The sequence below is a fragment of the Haemaphysalis longicornis genome, unplaced genomic scaffold, assembly GCF_048455015.1.
Source record: "Haemaphysalis longicornis isolate Haplotype H1 unplaced genomic scaffold, Haemaphysalis longicornis Haplotype H1 scaffold_1, whole genome shotgun sequence".
Taxonomy (NCBI): Eukaryota; Metazoa; Arthropoda; class Arachnida; order Ixodida; family Ixodidae; genus Haemaphysalis; species Haemaphysalis longicornis.
The window spans coordinates 310,350,489-310,365,851 of record NW_027526203.1 but is presented as its reverse complement, the minus strand read 5'-3'; the positions used below and the strand labels follow the sequence as shown (position 1 = coordinate 310,365,851).

Genomic DNA, 15,363 nt, shown 5'->3' with positions numbered 1-15,363 from the left:
GCCTCCGCGAGGGCGACCGAGCACACTACATAACTGACGCAGTTCGACAGCACACATTACAGCGCACAATCTAAAAATCTGCCAAAATGTAAGAGAACACGCGTGGCGCACTTTTCCGAACGCGCGCTCGTCTACAGTCGAGCCATATGCGGGTGTTCCGCTTTAAACGCACCTCGCGCCTTCAATACGAGCGTAAAGGCAACAAACAAAAAACCCAAAGTGTTCTTATTGCCCTGTTTCTTCCGACTCATACTTTTTCTGCAGTTGGCGGTTTCATCAGATGAATATTCATGAGGCTACGGCAAAGCTCTATCATCGAACAGCGGTAGTTGAAACTGCGCAACTTCCCTGCAGCAGTTGATGAGACGCAGGAAGGTGCTTACACTTCTCTGACAGCCCTTGTGCGCCCCAGCGCTGCCCTTCCTCCATTTTTGGCTCGCTAAAGAGGCTTCTCATCTTCAGCGAAATGCGATGCGCTTCCTCGGTCACACCTGCCGTTTGCACGCGCATAGGGACGATCTCGGCCGTTTTCATCGCTCCCGTCTTTGCTGCAGTGAAGACTCCGCCACTTTAATTGCAACTTCCAATATTTCACGCTTTCAGACACCTTCTAAAAAAGAAATGGATCGACTTAAAACTTCTCAAGTGTTCATGCTGCGAAAGCATTACATTTTAATTCAAGCTATATATGCAATCCGCTTTGTACAATTAATGGTAGATAAGTGTTGGTTATTTCACCTTGTATTGCGACAACATATTTGTCCCCATAGCGATATATGTCTGGCGCGTAATCTCCGTGTCGTGACGGTGGCGGTGTTGTCGGCTGCTGGTGGTGGTTGTAGCTGCAGCGAACGCATGCCTCATCGCTCAGCTTGTGGTATTTTCGTGTTTCCTTTCCTTTTCTTCTGATGCGCACTTCCATGGGCGACCACCTTTCACAGCTACCGCTGTGGTAACCGCTTCAGTGTTCATCACAGTAGAGACAACGCAAACACACAGAAACGTGCGCAGTGGTGCGACTCTCATTACCAACGTAATTTCCCTTCTTCCTTACCGTCATTTCTTCTGGTCTTTGGTTTTATTCTGCTTTAGGATATTGGCGCGTACCGACGGAGGGGGACCGTTTTACTCTTCTTCGTCCTTGTAAGCCCTATATATTAACTATTAGCATAAAACTGATCGGCCACTTCGGTAATTAGCGTGCTGGGGTCACCTCTGTAGGTTTCAATACATGTCTCTGACATTTTTAAGTCGAAGGCCACAACGTGTTCACTAGGTTTACCTTTTGTTAGCTAGGACAGATACTCAGCGATAGGGCAGGGTATGCGTGTGGGCGATAAAACTGGGACTTGGGTCGGAGTCCTACATTCATAACTCGCGTTTGAGTCTCAAATGCACTTACTTTTCTTGTATTTACGTTTATTCTGTCAGCGCGGTCGGCCATTTTTAGGGTTGGCGTTCCGTGACGCCGACACTGGACGCCGCATTTTCGCGTAATGGGGCATTTAATGCTTCCACGTTCAAACGGCAGGCGGCCAAACCGCTAAACCGCTAAACCACTCAACCATTACGTCATAGATTCCACACCGTGCAAGCCCGGCGAAAAAAAAATACGAATGCCGTCCGAGGTTACTTCAGCAATGGCCGGGCGCCGTCAGATGGCGCTCTAGGCACTGTGTTCAGATAAAGCCGGAGAACATGACCCGTTTGGTAAGGGGGAATTAGTGTAACTGAGTGCGCCAGTAATTTGCGGAGTAGGGGCACGTATTTCTCAGAGTAGGGGCACGTATTTCTGAGTAGTAGGGGCATGGGTAGGGGCAGAGCAGGGGAACGTATTTCTCGTCGTCGACCCTCCTGGTGCTTGCGCTGTAAGTAATTGTTTGATTGATCTATTGATTTCCCGGTGTAAATCCAAGTATCGTCTGCAGCAACGCCCTCAGCACCAGCATAGATTCCTTTTTATGAAGTGTTATCCGATACCGCGGTACGGGTAGTTCAAGCTATTTGGGTAGTCGTCACTTTGCTAGAATAACAGCGAATGCCGGAAATGCGTAATAGTACCAGAGCTTAATTAGGCCCAACGTTTTCCTGCGAGGCCCTGCGTAGTCAACCGGTACCCACAGCTTGAAGTCTGTTGAGTACAAGTACATTTTTCCAATGGGTACCGGATGACGACGTTAGACTTTAATGTGTAACATTGTAGTTAAGGTCTCAGGGTTAGGGTTCACATTAGGTAATATTGAAGTTGAGACTTATGAGGTGGCAAGCAACCTATACTCATTGTACGTCCGGTTCTCACGACATTAGACCTCAAAGCGAGACACTGGCATCACATCCGCCTCTCTATCTCAAACCCGCCTGTCCCTCTCAAACCCTCGTCCGCCTCTCCCTCTGCTAAGTGACAGCCTTTGCACCGAGTTCGAATGTAGCTTACAAGCGAGATAGATGCATCACCAAGGGAACGATTTTCTACATCAGTGAAATCGGCAGAGGTTGACTGGTAGTGCTTCCGCAGCAAATCATTATATGTTTTCTTTAGTTGGAGGGCTGTTGTAATATCTCATGTCCCTACAAAACTGATTTTCACATATGATAAATGTGTATGTGACAGGGAATGAACAAAAAGTCAGGGTGTTTTTATTCGCGCGGCCTCAAAAGGAATGCGCCTGAAATTATTTCGCACATCGTCAGTAGATTGAAATCAAGCAGTAGCGAACACACCTTTGCAACAGACGCCAGAGTTGTCCTGCATGAAACTGAACGTGAGCTGTTATACGAGTGTCAGCCTTAGTTAAGTTTAAACAAGTAAAGTAAAGTCTAAATGTGAGTGCCCATATGCTGAGGGCACTCCCAAGTTTAGAATTAAACGCATACTTTACAAAAAAAGCCTTACACCCAAGAACACTGTGTTTTTTCTAACTTCGGTGCGCCAGAACAATTACTTTTCTTAGTTTTCACGTTCTGAAGAGGAGGGTATAAAAAAGAGTGATGCAACTGAATTGGAAATTAACGTATAATCAGCGCGTAACTCCTTAACATTCATTTTCCTACGTCCGGTATATGCACCAGCTCTCGGGAGATTCGGTCAGGGCTGATCGTACGAAGCAGTGCGAATTTCAAGGCTGGCGCACAGCAAGAAAACACGCAGCTGTCGTATGGAAACGTGACCCGATCGGAGTCGCTTAACGACGACCATTGCGCCTCCTTCGTTTCCGTTGGGGCGAACTCTACCAGGTGCTAATGAACAACTCGAGCAGGCACCTTGAGTGGAGCATTATGGACGTTAATATTCGAGAAAAGAGCCATGATCCAGTTCGATGCGCCAGACATGCCAGCGGCACGAAAACACGTCACGCGCAGCGCGGCTATGCAAATAGACGGGAGGCAGAATGGGAAAAGGAGGGGGCGCAGCAGGCGTTCAAGAGATGCACTCTTAATACGCCGTGCGTCCGCTTCGCGCTTATACACACACAGCAGAGGAAGCCGCCGTGTCGAGCCAAGGCTGCCGCTAACACCTCGCTCCGTGGTGCTCCGGACAAATCTGGAGGCAGGGCCCCATTAACATCGGATGCCGCGGGAAGCTGGCCGGGCCTCGTCCAGCCCGCGTAGAGCGAGGCGCGACAATGAACGGCCCACAACACCCTCAGCGTCAAGTGAGCGTCCTGAAACAATGACACATGTACCAACCGCCGTAAAAGGTCCAAGGTGGCCAGCCTCAGACGACAGGCCTCTCGAGAGAGACCGCCAAGCAAGGCTGAGGAAAGGTGCTTTTGAAAGAGAGAATGCTTGCATCACGTATGCGTTCTTTATACCTCAAATGTCCTGGATGCACCAAGGTCCTCTGGCTTATGTATCTTGTGGCACAAGGTTGATACGCAGTGTACTCGCTATGGAGACGAACGCGTATAAACCTGTGCACGACCCTCGGCGGATAATCTTCTGAGGCAGCTAGGCCCCACAACGTCAACTTACTTCCATGCAGGGGTCAAAATAATAATAAAAAAAAACTCTTGGCAGGGCGCCGCAGTTGTAACGTACAACCAAACAGCGCCAAAATGGCTAGTATTAATTAATGATAGGCTGAGAGTTCCACCGCTGACCAATGACAGGCGACCGAACGATATTTTATAATTTTATAAATAACATGCACGATGGAGGGTCCGTTGTATTATTGGTTTTTCTAGGACCCCAAGGCAACATAGCCGCAAAAAAAATTCCCCCGCATTTCCCCGAGGGGGAGAATGTGAAAGTGCGAATGCACGGTTGTCGGCCCGCTTGCGGCGCTTGCGCTCGGCCCCCGCAGCCCACCGCCTCGCCGCCTTCTCTTCCATCTCTTCCATCGGGTTTGTAGTATCACGTGTACACCACGCAGTTATCAAGCCGCTATAACGCCGCTGAGTCGCCAACGCACGCCGCTGAGGACGTAGTTTGAATGCGTTAAAGATATAAGGCGCGTCACTAACACTGATATCAGCGTCGCGTCCGTGGCTTGGTCGGTAGAGCGTCGCGCTGCGGCCGCAAAGTCCTCGGATCGAAACCTGGCGCCGGATGCGAAACCTGGCCCGGAAGCGACGCCGCCGCCGCCGCCGCCGGCGGTGGATGGTTTGGGGTCGCTTATAAAGTGCATTCGCACTTAAAAAAAAAAAAAAAAACTGGGAGAGGATGGTTGTTAAACACACAAGGCTTGAACTAGAAGCGATAAGAATAGCAATATCAACATCGCCGTTGCATGCAAAACTGGCCTTACTCCCTTACAACCCATTGTGATTTGCTTTCTCCTGTCTTGTTCCTTGCCAGCCAGGGACGTTTAGGGTTAAAGTGACATATTTCGCCAAGTAGGCGCTATCTTTAAAACTCAAGCACCTTACACTTTCCCGCTACCAGAAACTCCCGACAAAACGAACAACCAATGAAAACAGCCCTGCAAATAGATGAAACGGAAACAATGAAACTTCGAGTGATCCTGCTGTCGTTTGCACTACGACTTTCAAGAGCAGAGCTCTTTAGGCCGAGCTTTCTCCGTCCGTCGTGCCCCAATTCCACGAAGCCTCAAGAAAAAAAGATGCGGTTTGGGAGGCCCTGGAAATCGAACCAGGGACCTCTACGCCGTCAAACTGGCAACGTAACCAGTGGCCACCCCATAGGCATTAGAGGTACGGAGTTAGCAGCGGCGGGGAACAATAACATGAGCAGCCAATTGGAAAGAAAAAAAAAACACTTCCCTTAGTCGAAATTGAACCTGAGTCCCTCATGTTATAAAACCAGCGTTTATCCGATGGAGCTATCATCGCATGACGTACGGCCAGCATTTCCTTTGGGTTCGTAGCGCGGACGTTGGCTTTGGACTTGGCCGGGGATACTAGCGCGTGCTATAGTGGTCCACTTTGGGAGCGGTGTTAAAGGAGCCATGAAGAGAAAATACAAGTTGGTTTTATTCGAAAGATTTCGTGTTTTATAGTGCCCCCAGCGCTTGTCCAGATACAAACGGTGCTTTATTCACTGAGAAATTAAACAATTTAGGTTAAAATTTTGATTTTCCCGCTCAATCGTGCGTTTTCGTGGCCCCAAGTGACATCACGGGAACCGACCGCTCTGCAGCCTAGAATGCCTTCATTCACGCATCCGCCGTACAGGGTAGAGACACGTAACGGTGGCGCCGCCATGTTCGGTTGCTCGCTCGCCGCCGAAGCAAGTCATTGTGTCAAAACCGCGCTAAAATTATCGCCGCAACGCGGTTTACTGAAGAAGTTTGAATCATATTGTCTGTTTCGCGTTGCTAGGTCTCGTGGGAAACGAAAATAATAACGCGTTGGGCCCGTTGGCCCAATTGCGGCGGCACGGGACCGTTCAAAGGTTGTCTCCACCCTGTACAGCGGTGTTGGTTTGTTCCCGCGTTTCTTTACGTTCTGTAACCTAGATGGCGCCACCATACCGTGGCAAGCGTTTGGTTTGTTTTTGCCCGCATTTAAACCTGGCTTGTTTTTGTTCTGGGAGAAAATATTCGTTCCCTGAAACAGTGCTCGCTCGACAAATGGGGTCACGTTAGACACCGTTGCTTGCGTCAATCGGCCAGTGTCGTCTGAGACAACCCCAATCCCCGTATGCTGTGCAGCTAAACCGAAGTATGCAGTGCGCAGTACGAACAGCAGAACGCATCAGTACTTCTATGTTTACATGTGCTTTCGTAACTTCCACTGTTTGTCCCATCATTCTTATTGCTTTGTAAAGAACGTGCCCTAAATTTAAGCGCAAATCGCTCGTTCGTCTAGTTTGTAAGCTCTACCTAATTTGCGTCTGCTTCTGCCAGCCTCCGCCAATCGCAGAGCTTAGCCCATGTGACATCACAGGTTCTGTTGCGGGAAATGAGCTGGTGGGTCGCATGACCATTCCCGTTTTTCCTAATTATGTAGCTTATTTGAGCGAAGTTTACGTTAAAAGTGGTGTCAGTATGATTCTAACGACACAATCTTTTGAATGAACCAAACTTGTGTTTTCTCTTCATGGCTCCTTTAAAGTCTTCGGACGAAACGATCCGGGCCTGCCAGTCATGGAGAACTTTCAGCGACAAGTTCGGAAATAAATGTGAGGTGCAACAACAGGGCCTCCAACAAAGGGACAGAAGCCCCCAGCTTGCACCACTAGTGCAAGCTGCGCCATTTTTTTTTTCACTATACATTATGCCTATGCACCATTACTTTTTTAAAGTTATCAACAGTGCACTGAGTGCTGCATATCATTCGCGAGAAAATTTGCTTTGTAGCAAAGCGTATTCTGCTGCCAGGCACACAAATTTCTGGGAAACGACCTATACCCATCTTTGCTGCAAGAAGAAAAAAAAGGAGGATCCAACGCAGAGCTAGGAACCGTAGTGACGCGAAGCTTTCATCATGGCATAGCTCGGTTGAAAGTAACTGGCGTGCGTCATTTTTTTTTGTTATTGTGCTTGTAATAGTTGCTGATTTTTCTGAACAGGGAGCTGCGACGAGTGCGTCGAGAATTAAGAGACGCAAGGAGAAACACTCAGTTTGAATCTTCCTGGCGATTGCGCCACCAGTTCCAAGCGCTCAGAACGTCATACACGCAGGAATTGAGGCTTCCTTAGGCACTCCTCCTCCGAAAGTCGCTGCCCCAGCCGACTCTAAGGGCTTGGTCCAAGACAGCGAGCATCATCTTATGTAACTTCGCCAGGCATGCACCCCCGTCCCCGCCCCCGCGACTGGCCTTCCGGGCCCCGCGAAAGCGATAAGAGGAGGCTATCTAACGTTCGCGGCTGTAGGATAAACCCAGTGGTGCACGAGGTCATAAAACAGCAGCAGAAGCAGCTGCCCTCTCCAAACCTGGAGAGGGCACCAAAGAAAGCTGTGCTTTAAAATTAGCTTTTTAGAGTGCGAAAGGCCCCTCCTTCCACATTTGAATAACTAGGTCCTGCAGTGTCCCTGGGCGTCGATATCACCTGTTAGTCCTTTCCACTCGGTTAGTGATGTAACTGCAAAAAGTACTATTTCCTCTCTTAGACGCTTCTAAGGGCTAAACCCTTCAATATAGGCGCTCGCGGATTTTCATGGGTAATATTTGTCACCAAAAAGGAATTGTGTATGTAAACAAACCGAACTAAGGGCGTGGAACCCGCAAAAACCGTCAATTTACCCCCAAATTCAGATTCCTCCCTCAGGGATTGGCTAGGATGAAACCATAAAACTTCTTCTCTGAAGTTTTTGTGTATTACGTATCTCAGCTCAAACCATTTATATATCTTAAGGGGACTTCAAAATAGCGGGAAATAGGCGAAAACACTATTTAGTCTCTTTGCGTCTCTTAAAGGTGTAATTTCTAAAGATTCTTCCCTTATGATCGCCTGCGCAATGCTTGGAATGTACTCAGGAAATTTATAGTCTGCAGGTGTAGCATTTTCAGTGCGGCGAGAGACAGTCGCGGAAGGTATGAGTGAGTGAGCGAGTGAGTGAGTGAGTGAGTGAGTGAGTGAGTGAGTGAGTGAGTGAGTGAGTGAGTGAGTGAGTGAGTGAGTGAGTGAGTGAGTGAGTGAGTGAGTGAGTGAGTGAGTGAGTGAGTGAGTGAGTGAGTGAGTGAGTCAGTCAGTCAGTCAGTCAGTCAGTCAGTCAGTCAGTCACCTCTGTTTACTGATGTAGATTGCTCAAAATAGTACTAAAGCTGATTACTGTAGTGGCACAATTAGCCACGGAGTGGCATGACGAAAAGTCTGGGCCTACTTATAGTGTACCCGCCGTGGTTGCTCAGTGGCTGAGGCGTTGTGCAGCTGAGCCCGGGGTCGTGGGTTCAATTGCCGGCCGCGGTGGCCGCTTTTCTGGCGGGGGCGAAAAGCAAAAACGCCCGTGTGTACGAGATTTCGGCACACATTAAAGACCCCCAGGTGGTCAAAATTAATCCGGAGCCCTCCACTACGGCGCGTCTCGTCGCCTGCGTTGCATCGGTGCGTTAAACCCTCCAATCAGTAAATCAACTTATTTATAGCGTTTGATACCTACAGTGTAGTGAAGATAGCTGGCTTTAAAAGAAGCCTTTGGTGAGAAGGTAAGATAAATTTGGGGGGGGAAATGTTGAATTTTCTTGAATAGCTTTCACTTTGACACCAAATCAAACAAAAAAAAAACATTCATATAACATAGCAGCTTCTAAGTGACAGGTTATTTATCCCTTGTGGATAAACTTGGGGATCCTGTTTCTAATTTGGGTATATTTATCGGCATTCGCAGGTGGGTATACGTCCGGGTATCTCTTTCTCTTTTTACCTATACGTATCGCTCTATTATACATTTTCGTACATAGGGACGCTTACCTGTAACTGTCGTTTGTGTTTGTTTCTGTTTGGTGCTAAAAATGCTGATGGTAGCATGGAAACGCTACAACTTCGGGGTTGAAACATCCACATGTCTTTATTGCATACATTACCTTTTGTTTGCTGACATCCCTGCATGTTGAATATTTTATTTAGTCATGAGCACAGAACTAGCCAAACCGTACTTATATATTTAAAAGAATATAAAATGTTTAAACACGTTGGCCGGTGGCCGAGAGTGTTTTATGTTTTTTCGCCCATCAGAACGAACAGATAGTATGGTTGGAACAAAGGAGGGGCCTAATGGTATGACTGAAACCAGAACCAGAATCAGCTACGAAGAAAATGTTCTGTATGCGTGGCTTACGATGCACAGGCGTTTCGTATTTTGTTGAACGTTCTTAAGATGAACTTCGTCGGAGCGCGAAGAAGGTTTACGTGGTGCAGTTGTACAGCATAGCCGAAAATTGTAAAAACGTCCTCCCACCTACCTGCCACGGAACCCGAAGAAAATATTATGAATGTAGCGCGACAACGGAAGTACTGATTCATTTTTTGTTGTTTGTCCCAGCGACGGCCTTGTCTAAGCGGATAAAGCCACGCACTCAGGTCTGGCGTAGACAACGCTCTCCATTAGGCTCGCATTCATGCAAAAGGCCTGCTTTACATTCTGTGGTCTCGTATTTACCGTGAAAATAAAGGGTACGGCATGCACGGCACGTTCCGGTCACAGCCGTCTTCCCGGGCGCTTAGACTCGAGACTATTGCTATATAAGTCGGGCGAAATGTCGCCGCCTGGAAATCTGTTGAACGTCGCAACAATGCTGTCTTAAGTAACGAAAAGAGGTCGCGCACGCAGTTTCGTCAGCAGTCAGCTGTTCTAAAGTTTCTGCATTGTTGCATTGCAAACTGCGTCCTTGGGAGCACTGTCCTGGTTTTCTTCTACTGTGTCATTTCCAATGCATTTATGCACAGTTGTGCACAGTTGTGTGTTCAACCCGCTTATTTACCATAAAAGTAAATGAATAGAACTGAACAAATCCGTGAGTAACGGCTTTCGATACCCGTTTAAAAAGGAAGCGCGCACACAGTGTACGTCTTACTCGTGAGGTTTCTCTATAGATACATCGGTATTGTGGTGCGCCTACACACAAAAAGTGAAAAATAGATGTTCGAAATGCCAATAACCCTTGTATGGTAGCGTACAAAATGTCATAGGCATCAAAACTTTTTAAATCCTCGAGCGAAGGAATTCCTCGGGCTACTTTCACTTCTTGCAGTAAACGTGATCAGGGATATCAACACCAATGCTTATGTCCACCATTGGAGGCACGACAGAATGATGCGAAAAGTTGACGTGTAAGTTCCACGATTACATGATCACTGTGGCAGCCAAAAGTTTTCTTCAGGGGAGGTTGGAGGCATCTGGAAGTGAAAACAGGACACATTAACAGAAACGCCGTCTAGAAAATACCGCCCCAAATTAACGCTCTAAACGTGGTTGGGCACCGAAGCCAAACAAGTGCAAGACACAAGACACGATTTGCCGAAACGCAGGCTAAACGAAAGGGAAAAGCAAAACACGATAGCTTGTAATTTGCCAGTTAGCATACTTCATAATTTCCTAGCCTTATGAAACTTAGAAAAACTAGTTTAATTTCAGCAGACAAACATGTTACTGTTCGCTCCACGACGGTCTTGTCATGCACTTTAAATGGCGTAGGAGCTGCTGCTTCAAATCATTTGAATTACGTCACTGGCTGATAGTTATACATGATACCTGCTGATATAAAACTTCGAATGATTACGTAATCCTCTGGGCAGCCCAATGTGTTGTCATTTTTTCTCGAATATGTCTTGATGATACACGAGTTACACCCGTCTACTGCAACCATACTTTTCCCTTAGGATGCCATGCATTGACAGCATACCGGAATATTGAATTATTTTGAGCTACGATTCAAGCTAAGTAATTATGGCGAGTAAATGAAACTCGGAGAATCGATAGGGTTGTCTGAGAGGTTAACTGAAGGCTATTTTCAGAACTCCTTTTTATAATGTTTTTATCGACAACTACTTATAATGGAGTAAACTGTTTAAAAAAATGCTTTAGTCCGGAATTGTCCCTTACTGTTCCACTTATACTAATATTTCAATATGTATGTACAATGTTTAAACATTATTGTTCGATGAAATAACATTACATCTCTCCCTGCTCTCCCTATAACTTTTAATGAAACCGAAATTAACCCATAGTGGTGTTTGTGGCAAGGAGGAGGCTTCATGGGAAATTCATACCGTACGGCACATCGTAGCAGAAACGGCTCAAGAATATCTTTCATTTAAAAGCGGTTTCCCAGTCATACAAAAGTATCTAGTTTATCAAATTCCCATTGATGTTATCGGTCGGAAGCTAAGGTGGATGGGGATAAAATTCTATGGGGTAGGGGAGACTTCTTACATCACGTGCTGTGGCCAGGAAAAGAGACCTAAGTCTAACATCTGAGACGCAAGTCTAGGCACGTAAAGGCATACCCCGCAGGCTTCTTACTTCTAGTCGAGTATTGGAGAAAAATGAAGGGGGGAGAGCGATCTCACTTCCTTTTGTATCAGCCACTGCGTCAAAGCTATCTCTGGGCTATGAGGTGTGCCACAGTGGAGACAGTTCGCGAATCAATATGAACCTCATTGTGACCTTTCACCGCAGCATCGTCGGGGCTTCCTCTCTCTTCTTTTCTGCTTCACATGGTTAATGTCTGAGTTGAAACATTGTCAAAAGCCGAGTTCATCCCGCAGAAATTGGTGATGCTCACAACCTATCGCAACAGCTGTTGCCTCCCACAGTATAAGTCGAAACGCGTTGGTTTCTCACTGATAACGATTATAATACCATACTACACTTTTATGAGCAATGGGTGCGCTGTTGCTGAACACTTCTCTCCCACTTTGCGCCGCCACCAGCGGACGCAGAGAGCCACAACTCTGGAAATAGTCATTCATGGCTAACGATCGCCTGCTTACGCGTCGGAATGCCGCGTTGATCGGCGACGTACTTGCCTGAACGCGGGTAGTGAACAAGTCTAGGCACGTAAGCCGCCGGAGACAGAGTGGCAAGTCGGTAGACCGCGCCCAAAGCGCTTAAGCTCCGCCAACGTGCATCGAGAGATGGCGCAGGGGTGGCCTGCGGGCAATTAAGGAAGCGTCCCGCGCGGACGAGACTCAGCACCGGTGTGGGTCAACGATGGCTGTGAGAGGCTGAGGCGTCGCTCTCGGAAGACCTTGACGCTAAGGTCAGCAAGGTGTGACCGGCAGACCGTTACCTTCTCGCCGGCGTCGAAGCGATGCCGCGGGATGCGCATCCGGAAAGGGGAACGCCAAGAGAGGGAGGATCACGCTGACCGCCGGATGGCGTGGATGCACCCGGCAGCGGATGGCCGTGGTGAAATCTCCTTTCGCTTTCGCGGTGTAGTAAACTGAAGGCCCTGGAGAGGGGAATAAGAAAGTACACGCTGGTTGTACGGACCCCGGCGACTATAAAAGCGCGGAGCTCGAGCTGAGCCGAACAGAGGACTCGTCCTATTCGTTGTGATCGCAACAGTGGACCAGCAATCTCAGCGACGATGAAACTTTTGGTGAGTTCGCTTCTCCCTTGGGGGCCCTCTTCCGGCGCTAGGCACGATGGTCTGCAAAGAGATCTCAGAGATAAAAGGGAGATAGGGAACGGCCATAATGGAGGCCCTTTAGATAGACACCCCCCGCCTGGCATTCATGTCGTCCTAGCGACGGCCGTGGCCTGAATTTTAAGAGGACCATTACGCCAGCCCATATAAATGTTTCATACACAAACCTAAACTACATAATCATACCACAATCCTATACTAAGCTATATGCTAGAAACCGTGGTTGAGCCATGGGATTTGTATCCCTGCCTTTCGCGCAGCCTAAACTCGCGAATATGGTAAACTAGCTGAGAGGCAACTGGCAAACCCTGAACAAAAATTACAATTAGCAATCATAATCGCGGTAATTCGTAACCCAGAAGCACAGGGGATGGTATTCTGACCGCCGTCCACTGATCTACTGGTTTGTTTCATGCTTTGAACTCCACCCACTAGCTGCAGCGTGGGTACGTTTGGAAATCACTCATAAAGAATGGACGCTGTCAAAGCAGTACCGAAGTTAATGGTACGAATATCGACTGCCATGTGCGTAAGACAAGCCTAGGGTTTAAAGCGAAGCTTTCTATGCCGCACTGATGGCGTATCTCGCGTCGGAAACGCACTGTAGAAAGCCAGCTTTCTCTGAAGATGATGAACATGGTGGGTGAAGTAGAAGGAAAAAAATGCTTGCCGTGGTCCGAATAGGAGCTAGGTCCTCACGATAGGAAGCCGACGTCTATCCGATGGCGCCATTTCGACACGGCAGGAGCTGTTTGGATTCGAAGAGGGGTGCATGGACGTGCAAAATTAGGAATATGAAGAAACGCGATGCTTTCTTCGTGCAAAATCAAAAGGCGAAGGGGGAAAGCAGATGCCCTTGCGATCAAACGTTCAAACTCCGTGCAAGTCAAAGGCAAAGCTCAATTAGTCAAAGTCCGAACCGTCGGCGAGCTGAACTCCTATCTCAGATGACAACTAAGGAATTCCTTACGAGAAAGCCTCGCTTCAACTATCGTCGTCGTTAGACGGAGGGTTGCATGATTTTTAAACTTACAACACCATATACACTGTGAAGGCTGCTAGCACGACTGACCAAAATGGAGAATGTATAGCCGAAGGTTCTTAAACACTGTCGCAGTAACTCCAAGCCATTTGAAAACTAAATGAAATCAAACCCTTAGGACGGGATTTTTCTATTATCGATTCATCGACGTAACGCTATTTCGTAAGAACGTCGCACCTTCCATAACTAGGGGGTAGGGTGGCTAGAAAAGAGAAGATGTGAGCCAGATTATGGATCTCTAGCATCTAAAAAAAGTCATCTTAAACTTAAATAATTCCGAAGGCGCGTCGGAGAGGACGAGCGTGAACCCGAGTTCACGCGCCCCATTCTGCCGCGTGACGGCTCGCCCTTCATGCGAAAAAAAAAAAAAAAAACCCTATGGCATGAACGAGATTTTGGCGCCTGTTAAATACGTCATTTTTCCGTAGCCCTCCCTTTCAGCGCGCCAGAGAGGTCATGTGCAGGTTCCGCGCGTAGAAAATAGGTTTTGACACCCTCGACATGAACATCGTTATCTTACGAACAACGCGCAAAGGTGCGGAGTCATCCGTGCCAGGAGACTGTCGCTATCATGGTGGATACTGAAGTAAAAAACGCTGTTTGCTCGATATGATATGTATCTGATTTGTGCAGGTGACTACTTAAACTGGTACCAAATTTAAGGGGAGAGACAGCAGCAGTAGACTCTTTATTCTTTGACAACGTTAATTCCGCGACTCGTGCTGAGCTACCCTATAAGAACTAAGTAGCCTCTCGTGTTCTTACCGGAGCGGCGCGAACGACGGCGCAGGCGGTAGTTCGAAAACCGCGGCGGCCGCTCCACGGCTAACGTAGCTCAAACGCCTGCGAACCTTGCGCCGTCTGCACCATTTGCGGAGAAGCTCAAAAGGAAATTCGCCTACCAACCTTCTCAGCCCGTTACAAGGCATCAAATGTAGAGGGCGCCTCCGGTGATACAGCAACACCAGCCGATGAAGAGAGAATGTAGGTCAGTATGCCAGACTGGAATTACAAGAGAGGGTGGGCGAAAGAGCTGAACGAGCTGAACACGTTTTGCGTGCGCGCCATCTGCTGGATAGTAAACCAGACAAGCATCCATATTGCGAAGGCAGCCGGCAGGCGGCATTGCAGAGAAGAAAAAGAGAGTTCCAAAAGGCGGCTCTTCGTTTACCTGCGCGATTGCGGTGCCGGGCATGCGCTCCGCATAATGTTCCGGCTTGAAAATTCGCAGTCGTTCTCTTTCCGCATTTATTTACCTGTCAGCCTGCTTCAATGCGAATTTTTAAAAGTTGATACACTTCCTTGGGCAACCTTAACGCGAAAATCTGGTCTGTCTGTATGTTCTTCAATTCAGCCGGCCGGCGAAAGTAAAATACTCCCTGAACACGAAATGTATGTAGGCGGAACCATTCAAAACTACTCCAACTTCTGGCGTGGCGCATGCCTGCGCACATTATTGAGCGAAAAGGACACCTCACGCATATTTGAGGATACAATGCAAGTGCCTAACCGGGAGCTACACCGTTCTTTTAAGTAAGAATCCTGGAGAGATTCTTGCGATTACAAATTTGAAAACGGTGCTCTTAAAAAATAAGCACTAAAAAAAGATATTTGTTTGTGCTCTTTCAAGCAGAACAAAAACAAACCAATGATGACGGAGACAGCACGCTATCACAGCGGGTGGCACGCGAGCAGTGCGGACGCGGGAAACAATAAGTGAATTGAACAAACCTCCATTGAATTCGTCATGGGAGGAGCGAGAGGAGAGAGGAAAGACGTGAGGGGTGAGGAAGGGGCAGAGTAGAGGCAGTTACGGGGCGGGGGAG

General features: G+C 47.9%; 1 protein-coding gene across 1 annotated transcript in view; it reads left to right on the top strand.

Annotated features, from left to right (window-relative positions):
* Window positions 1-12,314: 12,314 nt before the first annotated feature.
* LOC144170130 (uncharacterized) overlaps window positions 12,315-15,363 on the top strand; it is a 15,456-nt gene continuing 12,407 nt past the window's right edge. Inside the window, exon 1 of the mRNA XM_077699728.1 lies at window positions 12,315-12,447. Coding sequence (XP_077555854.1) covers window positions 12,436-12,447 — 12 coding nt within the window. The 5' untranslated portion in view covers window positions 12,315-12,435. The remainder of the gene's footprint in view (window positions 12,448-15,363) is intronic.